Below are 14,229 nucleotides of genomic sequence, written 5' to 3' on the forward strand. Positions count from 1 at the left end.
TGGCGAAAGATTGTATTCATTACAGATTAATTGGTTCATGTCTTTGTATCCAAGATGTCATGAAATATTTAAAAATGGCATATTGGACAAGTCCTTTTTAGTCATATCCAACCAGCAGTTCCAATTCTGAAGCGTTTCAGCAGTCCAGAATAAAACCAAGAGAGGTGGAAAATGAAAGCATGACAATGGCATTAAATTGGTTTCAAATAGATTTTCCTACAACTGATCATGCAGTTGACAGAATTTAAAGATAATCACTGTTATGCAGAAGTTTTGAGGAAATCAACAAAATGTCAAAATGACAGAAAAATGCCATAAAGGATCGTGAAAGTGCAACTTTTTATATAGTAAAGCGTTTGCTGCAGCCCACAGACCCAATAGTGTGTGTGCACTCCTCTCTCATTGAAAGCAGCTTATCTACAGAGAACATAATTGCTAATGTAAATAGACAGCTGGATGGCTCCTCCAGAAGTTTGTCATGGGCTGTTTACATAATGTTCAATTTCTGTTTTTCCTGTGATTTCCTGGATGTTACGCAGAGGCCTGAGATAGGCATGCAGGGGTTGGCCTGCAGACACACACACACATTCACACACACGCACACACATACCACTGCACACGCTTGAGTTTGCACAAACAGAGGCTGCCTGTCCCTGAGCGGTAGGTCTGTCCACAGAGGAAAGTGGGGAACAGAGGGGAGACAAAGCACAGCGACAGCTTCGCTATCCGAGGATCTCAGTGACGACTATCTTCATTCTATCACTCTGCCCGTATGTGGCCTCGGATCAGCTGCAGTTTTTCAGTTAGATGTGTTAGATTTGGAAATTAAAAAAAAGAATCTCTGCTTGGCCTCAGAAAGTGAAACTATGATATGGGATTTAGATATTTTTCAATAATTCACCGTGTGAAATATTGTGAAATTGACCCGTTCAGCTTTCCAAACTCCTTCGCACCCTGTCCAGATGACTGCATGCTGGCTTATAGCAGTGCTTTTCAGAGAGCTTTGTGTCAGGATGAATCCAAACTGTCAGGAATCCCAGTAGAATATTGATGTCTGAAACAACAGCGCTACAAATCCAGGCGCACAGTTGCTTTTGGCTCCCTAAATGTCTACATCTAAATCTTATAATGAACCGGCATTTAAATTCAAGTACCTGTCAAAGCAGTTATCGTCAAACAGAAACTGTAACTTGAAATGGAAGACTTGTGAAGCTTCTGGATCCCGCTTCATGCAGATTGAATTAATAACTTTTATAGCGCTGGCAACTGGTGGTTCAAGCAAGGTGTGAAGAAAAAAGAATTGCCTTTTGTGTTGAATCCACTGTCGGTACCAACTTAAACCTTGACCGTTCCTCTTAACCTAAGGTTGGTTTCACATTAGCATTGCAGTGTGTCTGTGCTTGGCTTCACTGCTGCATTGTGGCTGTAAGTGTATTTTCACACTACGGGTGTCGGGATATTAGAGTAGTGATAATAATCAAGACTTTAGAATCATGAAATGGCTGTATTCTGTTGATAATACATTTATGATATGATATTGTGGATTGATCCAATGCAGACTGAGGTTTAAGTATGATTCCTTACATTTTATTTTGAAAGTGATATACGTGCTCAAAAAAAGGAAGAAAAAAACTCCAAAAACCAAATGTGAGTTGTATTTTGTTCAAGTTACCTTGATATATCTAGATATTGTTGCAAACCCCTGATCCCTGATGGCAGTAGCCTCTTTTGACCGTATAATTCATTATTCCACATTTCTAAAAATGTTCAAAGTTGTTCAGGAACATCATCTCCAGATCCAGTAAAGAACCTTTGGGATGTGCTGTAACAAAAAAAAGAAAAAAAAAAAGAAGAAGAAATAACATTGCATGCAGGCCCTTCCTCATAATTTACAGGACAAAATAAATTTAGATTAGATTTCCCTTTATTGTCCCACAATAGGGAAATTCATATTGTTACAGCAGCAAGAAAGATCCTTAGCCCAGGAGAAAAATCAAGATTAAGAAAAGAAAAAAAAAAAGGAACAGCAGATAGTATCAGCAATAGCAGCAGTTGTACATGGGCTAGTCAATTGCACAGTGTAATAGTGGTTATAGCACATTTATTATTGCACATTTGATCTTATTTCACAGTACTTGATTGATTGTTGAGCAGTCTGAAAGCAGCTCAACCCTACAATATCTCTCCTTCACAATATTTGCTGCAAGTTGCTTTCTCCCTGATCAGGTCAGAGCTTTTTTGATGGCAAGTAGAAGACCATAACATTATTTAGCAGAATTTTGTTGTTGATCAGCATACTGTGTGTTGGACAGCGAAAACCTTTACTGGTCCAGTAGCATCAACCAGATAAGGAGACTTAGTAAAAAGCCTCATCTGATACTACTATCTATTACAGGCATGCTATGCCTCTTGGAGGGCTTTTCCACTGGGGCAGTTCCAGCGCTGGTTCAGAGCCAGAGCCTCACTTTTAGCCAGCTCTTTCTGTTTTGACCACCAAAGCTCTGGTTCCAGCCCTTAAAAACTGGTGCTTTGCTAGAACACTGCTCAGTTCATGGGCTCTGGGCGGACTTGTGGAGACCAACCAGATTAAGTCAAATATCGTGGTCTGCTCAACTGAAGAAAGAATAAAAAAAATGCAAAGTTAAAGCAGCAGTGCAAGAACATGAGCTCAGTGTTACTCTCACTGTCATCTGCTGTTTATATGTGAATACTTTACACAGAATTTATGTTAAACTTATTTTAAGTTACGCATATGCATCTACGTTTACATATGCTGAGGAGGGTTTTATTATCCATAGGTTCCTCTTGAAAGAGCATTTATAAATCCCGTAAATATTATTCTGCGTTTGGAAGGAGTGTTCAACTGCTGTTTAAAATGATTTTGGTGATATTAAGGCACTGGTCTGCAATAAAAATGCTGTGATCTGTGGGGAAAACAAACCTCTCTCTTGCACTGTTGACCTCTCCACTGTCAATAAAAGAGGGAGGTGCAGACGTGTATTGGATGAGATGGTTAAATAACGTAATGAAGTCACTCTCTGGCCTGGGGAAAGTCCCTTTTTCTTGGCTGATTTTCCAACCGTAATTCTCTATAAAAAAATAAATGAGAAAGGCTTCATATTCATGGCTTTTTGAATTCAGGAAGGGCTTCAATGTAAATGCAATCTTAGATGTTGACCAGAATTTGCTGACACAAGCTTGCGTCTATCCTGGCCTGGAGAGGGGACTTCCTGTCTCTACCCCTGCTTTCCCTGCCAAAACAACTGTTATCACTCCAGTGAGGAAAGGGTACTTTCCCCAGAGAGTATGTATAAGCAAGATTGTCCATGTAAATGATAAAATACTCAAAAATGTACACGTTATTTAGACATCAGTATTTCGTCCTGTTTTTTTCTGCATTCTTGTGACTCGAGGGGCCAAATATTTATCTCTTTTTCGGGCTTTGTAAATCTTCACCTTCACATTTTCTCTGCATCCAATTTGTCTCTGTTAGCCTCATCGGCATAATTCATTGTGGGATCCCACTGCTTAATCTTAAGGTTAAAACTGAGTGTGCATTGCCTTCAGCCATAGTGAGAACTCTGTTGTCACAGAGGAGAAATGCGGGCAGATTCCAATTACGCCTCTCTCTTGAAACCTGCCCAGTCATTCCCATAATCCAGCTTGTTAAAAAGGAAGATGCTGGAGGAGGATTGAAGGAACAGTCTGACCTTGTGTAAATCTGCAGTGTGTGTCCAAGGGCGGCTGGGTCGGGAACTCGAGGTGGTCATTTGCTGACAGGAGATGACACATGCAAAGGGGTTCTAAAGGAAAGCTGATCACATGCATATATTCACAGCATCACAGGAAGAGAACAGCCCTACAAGTGATTTAAGGTCTGGCTGGATCAATCAATATTATAGTAGATATAAAATCCACAATCACCATCCATCATGTGTTTGAAATGGTGTGAATCGAAGCTGTAGAATAAGCGTTATATATATCATCAGACACTAGCCCAGTACCGTAGCCTGCAGCTTTCCAAGGAACTGTGTGCATGTGTATTTCTGTGAAGACAACTAAGGGATATCTTTCAATTACACTCAGATTAATCAAGTATCAGTTCTTCTACAGCTAATCCCTTGAATCATGACACCATCACGAGAATCGAAAGTGAAGAAATTGATTGAAAGGAATCGAAAATTTTGTTGGATTTGAGTTTGGCTTTTTCCAAATGCGACCCTGTACAGTATGGCTAAACATCTCCACTTTGGTGTCGTCTTTCCAAAGGACATTGCTGCAGAAATCTTGTGTTCAGATGCAACTTTACAAACCAAAGCAGCGCTGCCGTGTTTTGTTTTTAAGAGAAGAGCCTTTCTCCTGCAACTCTTCCAAACAAACCATATTTATTTAGTCTTTTTCTAATTGTACTGTCATGAACTATAGAGTCGGAGATTTGCATCTGTTTTGCAGTTTCTCTGATCATTGCGCAGTCTGACTCTGGGGTTAACTTACTGGGACATCCACTCCTGGGAGGATTGACGACTGTTTTCCACTCGTGTAATTAGTCCTTCTCGTTGTAGAATAGACTCCAAATAGTCTGGAAATGAACAAAAAGCAACAAATGCTTCTCTAAGACCACTACTGATGTCTTTTCTCCTTGAAACTGTAAACGCACACCTGAATGCTCTGGACCAGCGAAGTCTAAAGTCGGTCCTCGAGGGCCGCTGTCCTGCAGGTTTTTGATGTTTCCCTGCTTCAACACACCTGCAGGGCAGCGGCCCTCGAGGACTGGATGTGGACATCCCTGCTCCAGACCAACAAAGTTCCCAAAACAACTGCTTTTCTGGACGTGCTCACTGTAACCCGATGAACTGCTAATGGCTGCTAATCACCCTCTTCGTTCTTATGGAAGCAGTAAGGTTTTATATAGTTTTCCTGCTGCTTTTTGGCAGCGTAATGATGCAGTGCAATGTGTCGTGTGTTGCCGAGGTTACCTGAGGTTGCACTGTACCTACGTTTAGGACCTGGTAAGGTGGAAAGGTGGTTCTTTTTCTCCCAATTGTGAAGACATCGCATTGTATTAATGTTGTTACGAGAGCCTCACACCTGTTCTGAGTTTTGCTGATTACCCTGCTCTGCTCCCACCACACACACACCTGTTTGCAATCAGTCATTATTCACTCAGTATTTACAGTCCCCAGTTTCAGTTTAGCCAAACTGTCTACATTACTTATGACTTGCATTTTGTAGTGCGTGAGCGCTACTTGTTCCTGTTTTTTTTGCCTTATGTGTGCTTTTGATTTTCAGCCTCTGGGTTTTTTTTTAGTTTTTTTTTTACCGCTACTTTCTTACTGGATTCAGCCTCTTTCAAGCCACTATTTGTCAACTGTTTAGTCTGGTTTTGAGTCCGACTTTAGTGGTCAAATGAACCTCGCTTTGAGTTTAATATCTCTTTGAATTTTACCCGGCTTGGTCTTGTGTTTGGGTCTTCCACTACCTGCAAAGAGCACAAAAAGCGGTTTTGTTGCCCCGAAACGGTTTGACGTCTTTTGGAGTGAGCGGAATACTAGCTTTTGCTTTGCTGAATAACGCACTTTGTTCAGTTAAGGGAGTAATACAGTCTGAGTCCAAAACTGGCTTTTTTCTATCCTAAAGAGAATTATGAGCTGTTACAAATGCTTCACCCTCAGTTTTGCTTTTGGTTTTTGCTGTTTGTTTTGGGCTAGGTTGCTGACGCTTAAGCATAAGTTTTTTTTTTTTGACTGATGTAAAAAGGGCTTAAATCAACACTCATGTTTGCTGTTTGATGCCGAGCATCTCAGCGCTTCTTCTAAAAGATGAATGCAGCCCGTATCCAGTCAACACGGACACAGTTGGGATCCACTGGGTTGTGGACACGCCCTGAATCAGGAACCGCTTTTAACTTTAACACAATTTGAAGGAGCAATCTGCATGGATTTTAGTGAAATGCTGGTTTAACCTTTGGATTGCAACAAACTGAAAACCCCTGATCTCACCCTCACCCTGCAAAGATGTACAGTTGGAGAAACCTGAATGGCCGCTATGAATGCAAAAGGTGTTTGTTTGGCTTGTCTGTTCTCGGCCAGTGTAGAAACCAAGCTGTGCCACATGGCAGACTCTGAGGATGCTCTCTGTTGATATAAATGGCTTTTTCTGGTAAAGGAAAACAAACAAAAATTCTTGTTAACATATTCATGAACCTGATGAGTCTATACTTGTCAATATAACCCTCTAAATCCTACAATGTGGTACTTTAGACATGCCCCCATATATGCAGTTTATGAAATTCTTTATTGTCCATATTCTGTGGAAATGGTGAGGATGTGAGTCAATACCCCCATCCACGTTAGTTTTAGTTATCGGTATAAGGTATTGATTGTTACAGCTTTATAGTAAAAAAAAAAATAATAATACTAATAATAAATTGTCGCAGCTTAGCTGTCTTTGCAGAAATGTGCAGTGAGATGGCAAATTGAGAGGCAATCCCTTGTTATCGCATTTTCACCGAAAAACCAAAAAATGGAAATACTGGGGGCTGCGAAGGTTTTAATGCGTTAACAAAATATTACTTTAACTCGCAAATTAATTAGTGCAGCTACCGTTTAGTGAATGTATAATTTCCTGATCCACACTTGCACTCCATCTGACTGTAGTGATGCTCCACTGCTTTGTTTGATGTAATTGCTTTTGCTGTGAATCAGTGAGTTTAGTTAGTCAATTTAATCACCAGAGCACATCCGGCTTATGATACGGCGTGCAAGCCAAGCACACATTTAACACCAGCAGTATCAGCCCTGGTAGAATTTGACAGACAATGCGTGTCGGCACTAAGTGAAAGAAACACAGTGCCAAAGTTCAGCAAAGTAAGAGTAGTTTTCTAGTTTGCTAATAGTGTTGAAAACTAATCTTCCCAGATCTGTGGATGTTAACCTTCGCAGGGCACCTACTCCTGTCCGGCACCTCACTAATAACTTACTTATTACTGAGGAGGAGGGACTTTTTTGTACAACACTGAGCATGTTGTATGCGATTTGGACGGCTGTTATGCTGGATGCTGAGCCCATCTATACACTTGGCGGCTGATTGGGAGTATCGCAATCTTTTGTGTCACGAGTATTTCCTAACAGCAACTAGGTTCCACCCTGCTGCATCCCTCCAGTTGATCCAGTCGATGCTCGGCTGTTGTCAACTCACATTTGCTTCCCACAACAGCTGCTTCGCACTCGAGCGACATCGCAGAAAGAAAACTCTTGCAAGAAAACAACTAAAACACGCCTTAACTTTGCTAGAAAGTATTGCATTCCGTGGACACCAACCACTGTTTGACGCACTAGCTGCTGTTGTGTCACCGTGTTTCATTTAGTTTCTTACTATGAGGCGATTATGAGTCAGTGTGGTCGGGTTAGACTGGACAAAGATGGTGCAAGTTATGAGCTGTGAGAGCAGATGACACAGACTTTGTGTGGTTTAATCAGTCAGTTAAATGAATGGTGTGTGTGTGCTTTCCTTTTTGTCATCTCACAACATTCAACAGGTAGACATCCTCAGTCTGGGTTTACCTTTGCAGGCGCAGGTCAGTTAATTTAAGAGAAAGAGTTCGAGGTGGGATGCACTTGGAGAACTGCGATTGCATTCTTGTATTATCACTCTGCCATGAGGAAAATCCAAAGTTCACTGCCCAACGTGTTGAATGATGTGACAAGATTGTGCATGTGCGTTTGCACCTGGCGGTGAGCACTATTTTTTTGCCAGACTAATGCATCACTCAGTGAAACATAGTTTCTCATTTTATATTCAGCACAGCCATAATTCATCCCAAAAAAAAGAAGAAGAAGAAGAAGAAGAAGAGAGAAAAACGGAAAGGTAGTGATGGCTGCCACAGAAATAATCAAAATGGAGGCACTGCATCTCTTTTGAATATTAATTCATCACTTAAAGATCCCTGTGGTGCATTTCATTGATTTGTTTTGGTGGGATGTGTGTGCAGCGGATGATTGAATTGTGCTGAAGCGGCGTTTCTTCGAGCTCTTCCATTACACTGATATTTTGACACGGAGGAGTGGAGGACGGCTGCGGCTTGGATCATTACCCATCTTAAACACAAACGGCAATAAACAAGAAAAGAAACGTGGCCCGGATGACTAATTTACAGCTGCAATCTCACCAGACCTAAATCCTTATCTCTTGCCAACAAATTGACAGTCGGAGAATAAACTATTTATCAGCCATTTGAATAAGTCATTTCTCCCAGCTTTTTCCTTTTGTGATATTTACAAATGTACCTTTGCTCACTTGTTCTGTTTGCTCACTTTGTGTTCTCTCCCATGTATCTTTTGCCCCTAAACAGAAACCTGAGTAACAACAAGATCTCCCTGCTGAGGAATGGCTCCTTCTATGGCTTGGCTGCCCTGGAAAAGCTGTGAGTACTTAAATCAAGCACTCTTAACTGTTTTGTCCTCCCCGGAGTCCTTATAGCTGTCATCACAGCGGCAGTATTGTGCTTTACTGGGAAAAGGCAAACAGGGACACGGTGGGAATTAGGAAATCCTTGTCAGTTTTTACCCTACAGGAGGCTCGCCGGCACTTTTCAACTCGTAGGGCCAATGCTTAACTTCAGTTGCTACAGTAAATGTCTTAAAAGGGATAATATACGGCGTCGTATAAAAGACTAATGCAGCGCAGGATCAGGCAGATTTGACAGCATGACTGACGAGCTGAGTCCACGTCGATGAATCTCGAACCGCATGCGTTGTCCCAGAGGGTCGTATTCAGCAGGCCTGATTATAAGCTCTGTGATGGCTGCCCCGGCTCTGCCCCCTGAAGTCAGCTATTGATTGCTTTCTCCTCTGTGCGGCCCAGCGATCGCTGCTTTTCTACCTGATGGTGACATGGATGTCGGCTGATGATGAGGAAATCAGAGCAGGGCTGAAATCACACAGAGCAGACAGCTTGATAACTCCCTCCCGTTCAGTCAGTCATCCCCAGATGTCAGTAGGCACACATATTAAGCTCTCTGACACACACAGGGTACATCAGCGACTGCTGTGAAATTGTTACGGTCAGTTTGACCCCCGTCTCTCTGACTACTCGACAAATAAATTCAGACTGGCTTAATTTGGTGCAATAATTCTCCCCCTCTTACACTTTTTTTTGTGGCACTGGTGGACCTACAGGATGATGTCACCTGTCTCCTTTGGTCTTATTAGTGCCATTAAAAACTCTCAGCTCTCCATCTTCTGTGAGTGTTTATTGCGCTGCTTTTAAGGACACTCAGCCAAAAGTTTGACGTGGCTGCCCTTTCGGAGCAGGACTACATGTGGCCTGTCCCTTTCTTTACCTCGCTCCCTGCGCACGATCGGTCCATCCACAAACAAACTGCAGCCTTTGGCAGAAATGTGCATGTCGTTAGCGGTTGACGCCAACCCAGGTAGCCTCAGTGAGTTGAAATCTGCGTCCAGGTGTTCCCTCATCTGGCGCCGCTGGCCGACTTCCTGGCTGCATGGCTGGCTGGCTGGCTGACTGGCTGGCTAGCTGGATCTGAGGGCTGTGCTGAATTGGCAGCTGATTGACAAGTTTAACAAGGCGTGTGTATTTGTTTGCACCACTCCTGTTGCAGCTGTGGTCCAAATGTAGTAAAACAAACAGACTTTCCAAGGCTGCAAAGGAAATGTGGCGATCCCAGAGCATATTTTTGTATTTAGCGCCAGTGTTATCTTAGACCAACAGACAGTTCTTTTTTTCCTTGGTTCTTTGTTTAATTAGCTCTGCTTTTGAGACATTCTTTCCCCATTCCATTAGAGTGTAGGTGATAGGAATTTTCTTGCTCACAGCAATCAAGAGATGCTTTTAATCAAGAGTTTGTAGCTTTTGGAAACTATTCGTGCTTAGAGTGACAAAATGAACGACGTTTTCAGCAAGCTAACGTGTTTAGACGCCAACATAGGGTATTATACCAAAAAGCGTGTTTCATTTTGACCGTGTTCATTATCTTATCATAGCCTGCTGGCATGTATTAGGGACATTTTCCTGTTTTTTATACATAGTAGATTAAATTTTTAGAGATTCTTCAGTGTTGCTACATTGCACGTCACTTGGAAGGATCCCTCTACAATAGTGTAAATTTACAAGTTTTAATTCAAAGTCAGAATGTAAGATTTTAGGAAGGAGAAGTGATGGTAAAGATGAGTGTAAGTGTCCTCTTGTCCGACACACCAAAGCGCCTTGTGATTAGTGGCTTGGAGGAAGAAGAGTAGGGGTTCAGACTCAGGAAGTCATTGATTCTGAGCTGTTAAGAGAAGGGCAGAGGGATGGACAGATGGATGAGGCAAAGAGAGGAAAGACGGATGGACGAACTAGTGATAAGACTGGATGGATGGATGAGGCAGAGGGAGGGAGAATGGATGGATAGATAAAGGAAAGCGAATGATGGATAAATGCACGGATGACTGGTTAATAGATAAGAAGATTGGATGGATACATGAATGGATGATGCAGATACAGGAAAGATGGCTGCATGAACTCATGATAAGACCGGATGGATGGAAGGGGCAGAGGGAGGAAGGATGGATAAATGTACGGATGAATAGTAAATAGAGAAGAAGATTGGATGGATGGATGGATGGATGGATGGATGGATGGATGAGGCAGAGGGAGAAAGGATGGGTGGATGATGGAAAGTGAATGTTGGATTAATGTATGGATGAATGGTAAATAGAGAAGAAGATTGGATGAATGAACTAGTGATAAGACTGGGTGGATGGATGAAGGATAGATGATAAGGAAAAGGTAATGGTGGATAAACGTATGGATGAATGGTTAATTCACAAGAAGAATGGATGGATGGATGAGTAGAAGGCAGGATGGATGAGGGAAATGGAGGGCTGGGTCGAATGACACAAACAATATTGGATGGATGAGCTGTGTTTAAGAAGGCCGTCCGTGTTATGAGAGAATTTGTTCAGATGTGCTCAGAAGTGAACGGAATCTCTGTGTAAGTTTTCATATTAGTAGTTTGACATGTTTCAGTTGAAACTTAAAAGTCAGAGTGATGTGAAGTGAAACGTCTTCATGCTTTGTGTTGTTTTTATGGTTGTTGAGGTATTTTAGTCTGGACCAAATGAAATGAAACAGCAAAAGGTCCTCCACTGTTTTGAGTTAAGGTAGTGTTTTTGCCCTGCTGTTTACCACAAAGTGCTCCTGTTTATAATGCTTTATTGTGCTCATTATTATCTACATCATCATTAAGGATTATCGATGTGTTTTTGTATTAAGAATTGCTCTTGATGAAATTTCTTTCTATAGCCCAGATAGTGTTCTCTTAACGGAGAGCCCCTGTATGTTGGATGATGACCTGAATCCCACCATATGGACACAGGCCCATTACCATCAGCCAAACTGGGTCCCACGGGAGCAGAGCAGAAACAAAGCGCATCACTGTTCTCTGCCCAGGACACTAAATCTAGTTTTATCAAGGGTTCCCACTGCAGAAGGCCTCACTGTGTCAAGGGCCTGTGTGAAATCAGTGAAACTGGCTTCATTTTCAGTATTCATGCCCAGTATGCTGCATTTTGAAACTGTGATATGATCATTTTATCATAGAGTTTAGAACAAAAACACTTTTTTTGGTGCATTATTCCATATACCCTCTTGATATTCTCGAAAAAATAACATTTATACCATTTTTGATACGATCCCACTCTTCTTTGTGAAAAAAGAACACCTCTTATGGCTGTAAAATTATTGTTATCTTTGGAGAAGTGGGGGTGTAGTTAGCGTAGTTCACGTGGCAGTACATTTGTTCTTGATAGGCTTAATAAACATTTTTTTAGAACTGAAGTTTTTTTCTAACCAAACATGAATTGTCTAGCCAGAGGTATTTGGAGGCAGGCTGAATGGACGACGTGGACTCGACTCGGGGCAAAGACGGGATCAGAATTCAAAGTGGCGCCTGCAATTGCTCATTCTGATGTTAAAGGAGCGAGGAGGCGTCCTTTAAAAAGTTGAGCAACTTCTGTTGTTCCTCCTGACAAAGTGACGTTTATTCAGTCTTCCTCATGAGCGCCTCTCCCTGGCCGGTGATTGATGAGGGTGTGGCAGGTCGCTGAAGGACACTTCCTCCGGCTGGTTGAGCATATGAATGCACCGTATGGAGGGATGAAGTTCAGACTTTGAGAGCAGGGCACAGTTGGGGAATGATTAGTGATTTTTTTGATCATAAACCAAGCCGGCCTTAAGCTTATCATCACTGGTTAAATTAGTAACGATAGCATAATCGGCTAAATAAATCAACAATATTTGATTAAAGAATAAAGAAATATAGCAATACATTTTTCTATCGGTACACTTGCATTGTGATGTCTGCCTTAAAATAATATGTCGAATGAAGACATAAATTTGAAGATGATTAGTCTTGTTAGTCAAATTAGTCCATTTCATTCCAGTAATGTTGGAAAATACACTTGTGCGTCACTCTGTTTTCCTATATGTAGGAGTAGTCGTAATTAATTCACCTCATTAAACAACCAAAACGTATTTCCTGATTAATACCACAGCTGCTTTTTCAATTGCTTAATTTGTTAACCATTAAATTGCAATTATTGTGTGATTGAGTCACATTTGCATTGATTCTGCTTCGGCACCTGCACTGTATTTGATGTCGAAAAGCGTTGAACTAAATCTGAACTCATATCTGCTGTTTCGGTGACGACTCACTGCCCATTTTCCTTAATTTCTTAACTTACTTCACTTTTTTTTTTCTCCCTCCTCCCCTCTCGTCTCGCAAACAGAGGAAATAAAGCCTTAAATGGCTGTTGAAATATGAATAGTTTTATTGTTGTTTTACAGGAGATCATTGCTGGGTCACAGCTGAGGAGAAACATGTGAGCGGTATGGGTGTGACCGATTTACTGACCAAGTTCGGAGAAACAGAAGAGACAGATTCTTCTTCTTTCCCATCTCTGTCTCCTACAGATTGTCTTCTGCAATAAAATCAGCTGGCAGATGAAGCCTGTGAAATATGACCCAGTTTAATAGAAATATTCTTGCTCTATTGGGATGTGCTATTTAAAAAAAAAATAGCAAGAGGGCAGGAGGGCTTGCATCAAAGGCATGTCTGAGAGAGGAAAAAAAAATAGCTTCACATTTGACCTTTTGTTTTGTTTTAACAGAAATATTTCACATGGATAAGAGCAGTAGCTCCAAAATAGGAAGCTGTCGTGAAGCTGTTGATTTGAAGGAAAAAAAATATGAAAAACTTCGAGCTTTTTGTCCGTCTTCTCTCAAACTGCCTCCAATGGTTTTGCGTGATTGTTTTTAACTTTAAACTCTTTTGACTGCGTGCTAAAAAGAGGGCGACTGTTTTTTTTTTGTCAAACTGCTTATGGGCTTCTGAGGCAGAAGTGGGGAAAAAAAAAAAACGCGACAAATGTTTGATAACTACCACACATCACCAGGAATAAATTGCACTCCGGTATTGTTTGAAAAATGAATGTTTACCTGTTGCGAAAAATGGGTTCAGACTGCAGACGCTTTGAGAGGCGAAGACGTCTTTGACACGTTTGTTTTTTTGAACAACCTGCTGATAAAAGAGACACGTCTGAGAAGGACATTTGCAATTTGTCTTACTAAGAAGGTTGACTAATTGTAATATGCTCATGGTGTTTTTTTTTTTTTTACTGTGTGTAATATTTTCATGATGCAACCACTCACAGGAGTGTCGTTGCCATTTGATGCTCCAGCAGTGGTAGCTAAAAGCCTGTCACAATACAAACACGCTCACTTAGCTTAACTGGACTGAGCAGTTTGACTGTCTGCCTCTTTCCTCTTCTCTGTAAGCTTTCAGCTCATATTTACCTGCAATTTATTAGGTTGGCTTTCTGTCTTTGTGAGTGTAAGATGTATTTTAGAGCGCCGTCCTTTCAACTATCCGGAAACTGACGCATCAATATCTGTTTTTGAATGGGTCTTTGCATGCTTTTGGGGGTTTTTCCCTTTGATACAATGCGTAAATAAAATGTTTTTTTTCATAACCCAAATCAGACATTGTTGTGATGCGATAGAAAATGGAGGACTTTTTAATTTTTTTAATTTTTTCAGGCCTGCAGTAAAGCTTTTCCCATTTTTAAAATGTTCCAGTTTCTTCTCAATACTTAAAAGGCACCTCTGATATTCTAGATGCAAAGCAATGAAGCGTTTAAGGCGTTATTTCGTCTCAGATATTTTGCATAA

The 14,229-nt window shown here is 41.2% G+C and overlaps 1 protein-coding gene across 2 annotated transcripts in view; it reads left to right on the forward strand.

Annotated features, from left to right (window-relative positions):
• Positions 1-14,229, forward strand: part of adgra1b (adhesion G protein-coupled receptor A1b) — a 186,641-nt gene that overhangs the window by 9,345 nt on the left and 163,067 nt on the right. For both annotated transcript variants that reach the window (XM_075474661.1, XM_075474662.1), the window contains exon 2: positions 8,351-8,422. In XM_075474661.1, the coding sequence (XP_075330776.1) occupies positions 8,351-8,422 (72 nt within the window). The remainder of the gene's footprint in view (positions 1-8,350; positions 8,423-14,229) is intronic.

This window comes from Odontesthes bonariensis, chromosome 2, assembly GCF_027942865.1.
Source record: "Odontesthes bonariensis isolate fOdoBon6 chromosome 2, fOdoBon6.hap1, whole genome shotgun sequence".
In the NCBI taxonomy this organism is placed as follows: Eukaryota; Metazoa; Chordata; class Actinopteri; order Atheriniformes; family Atherinopsidae; genus Odontesthes; species Odontesthes bonariensis.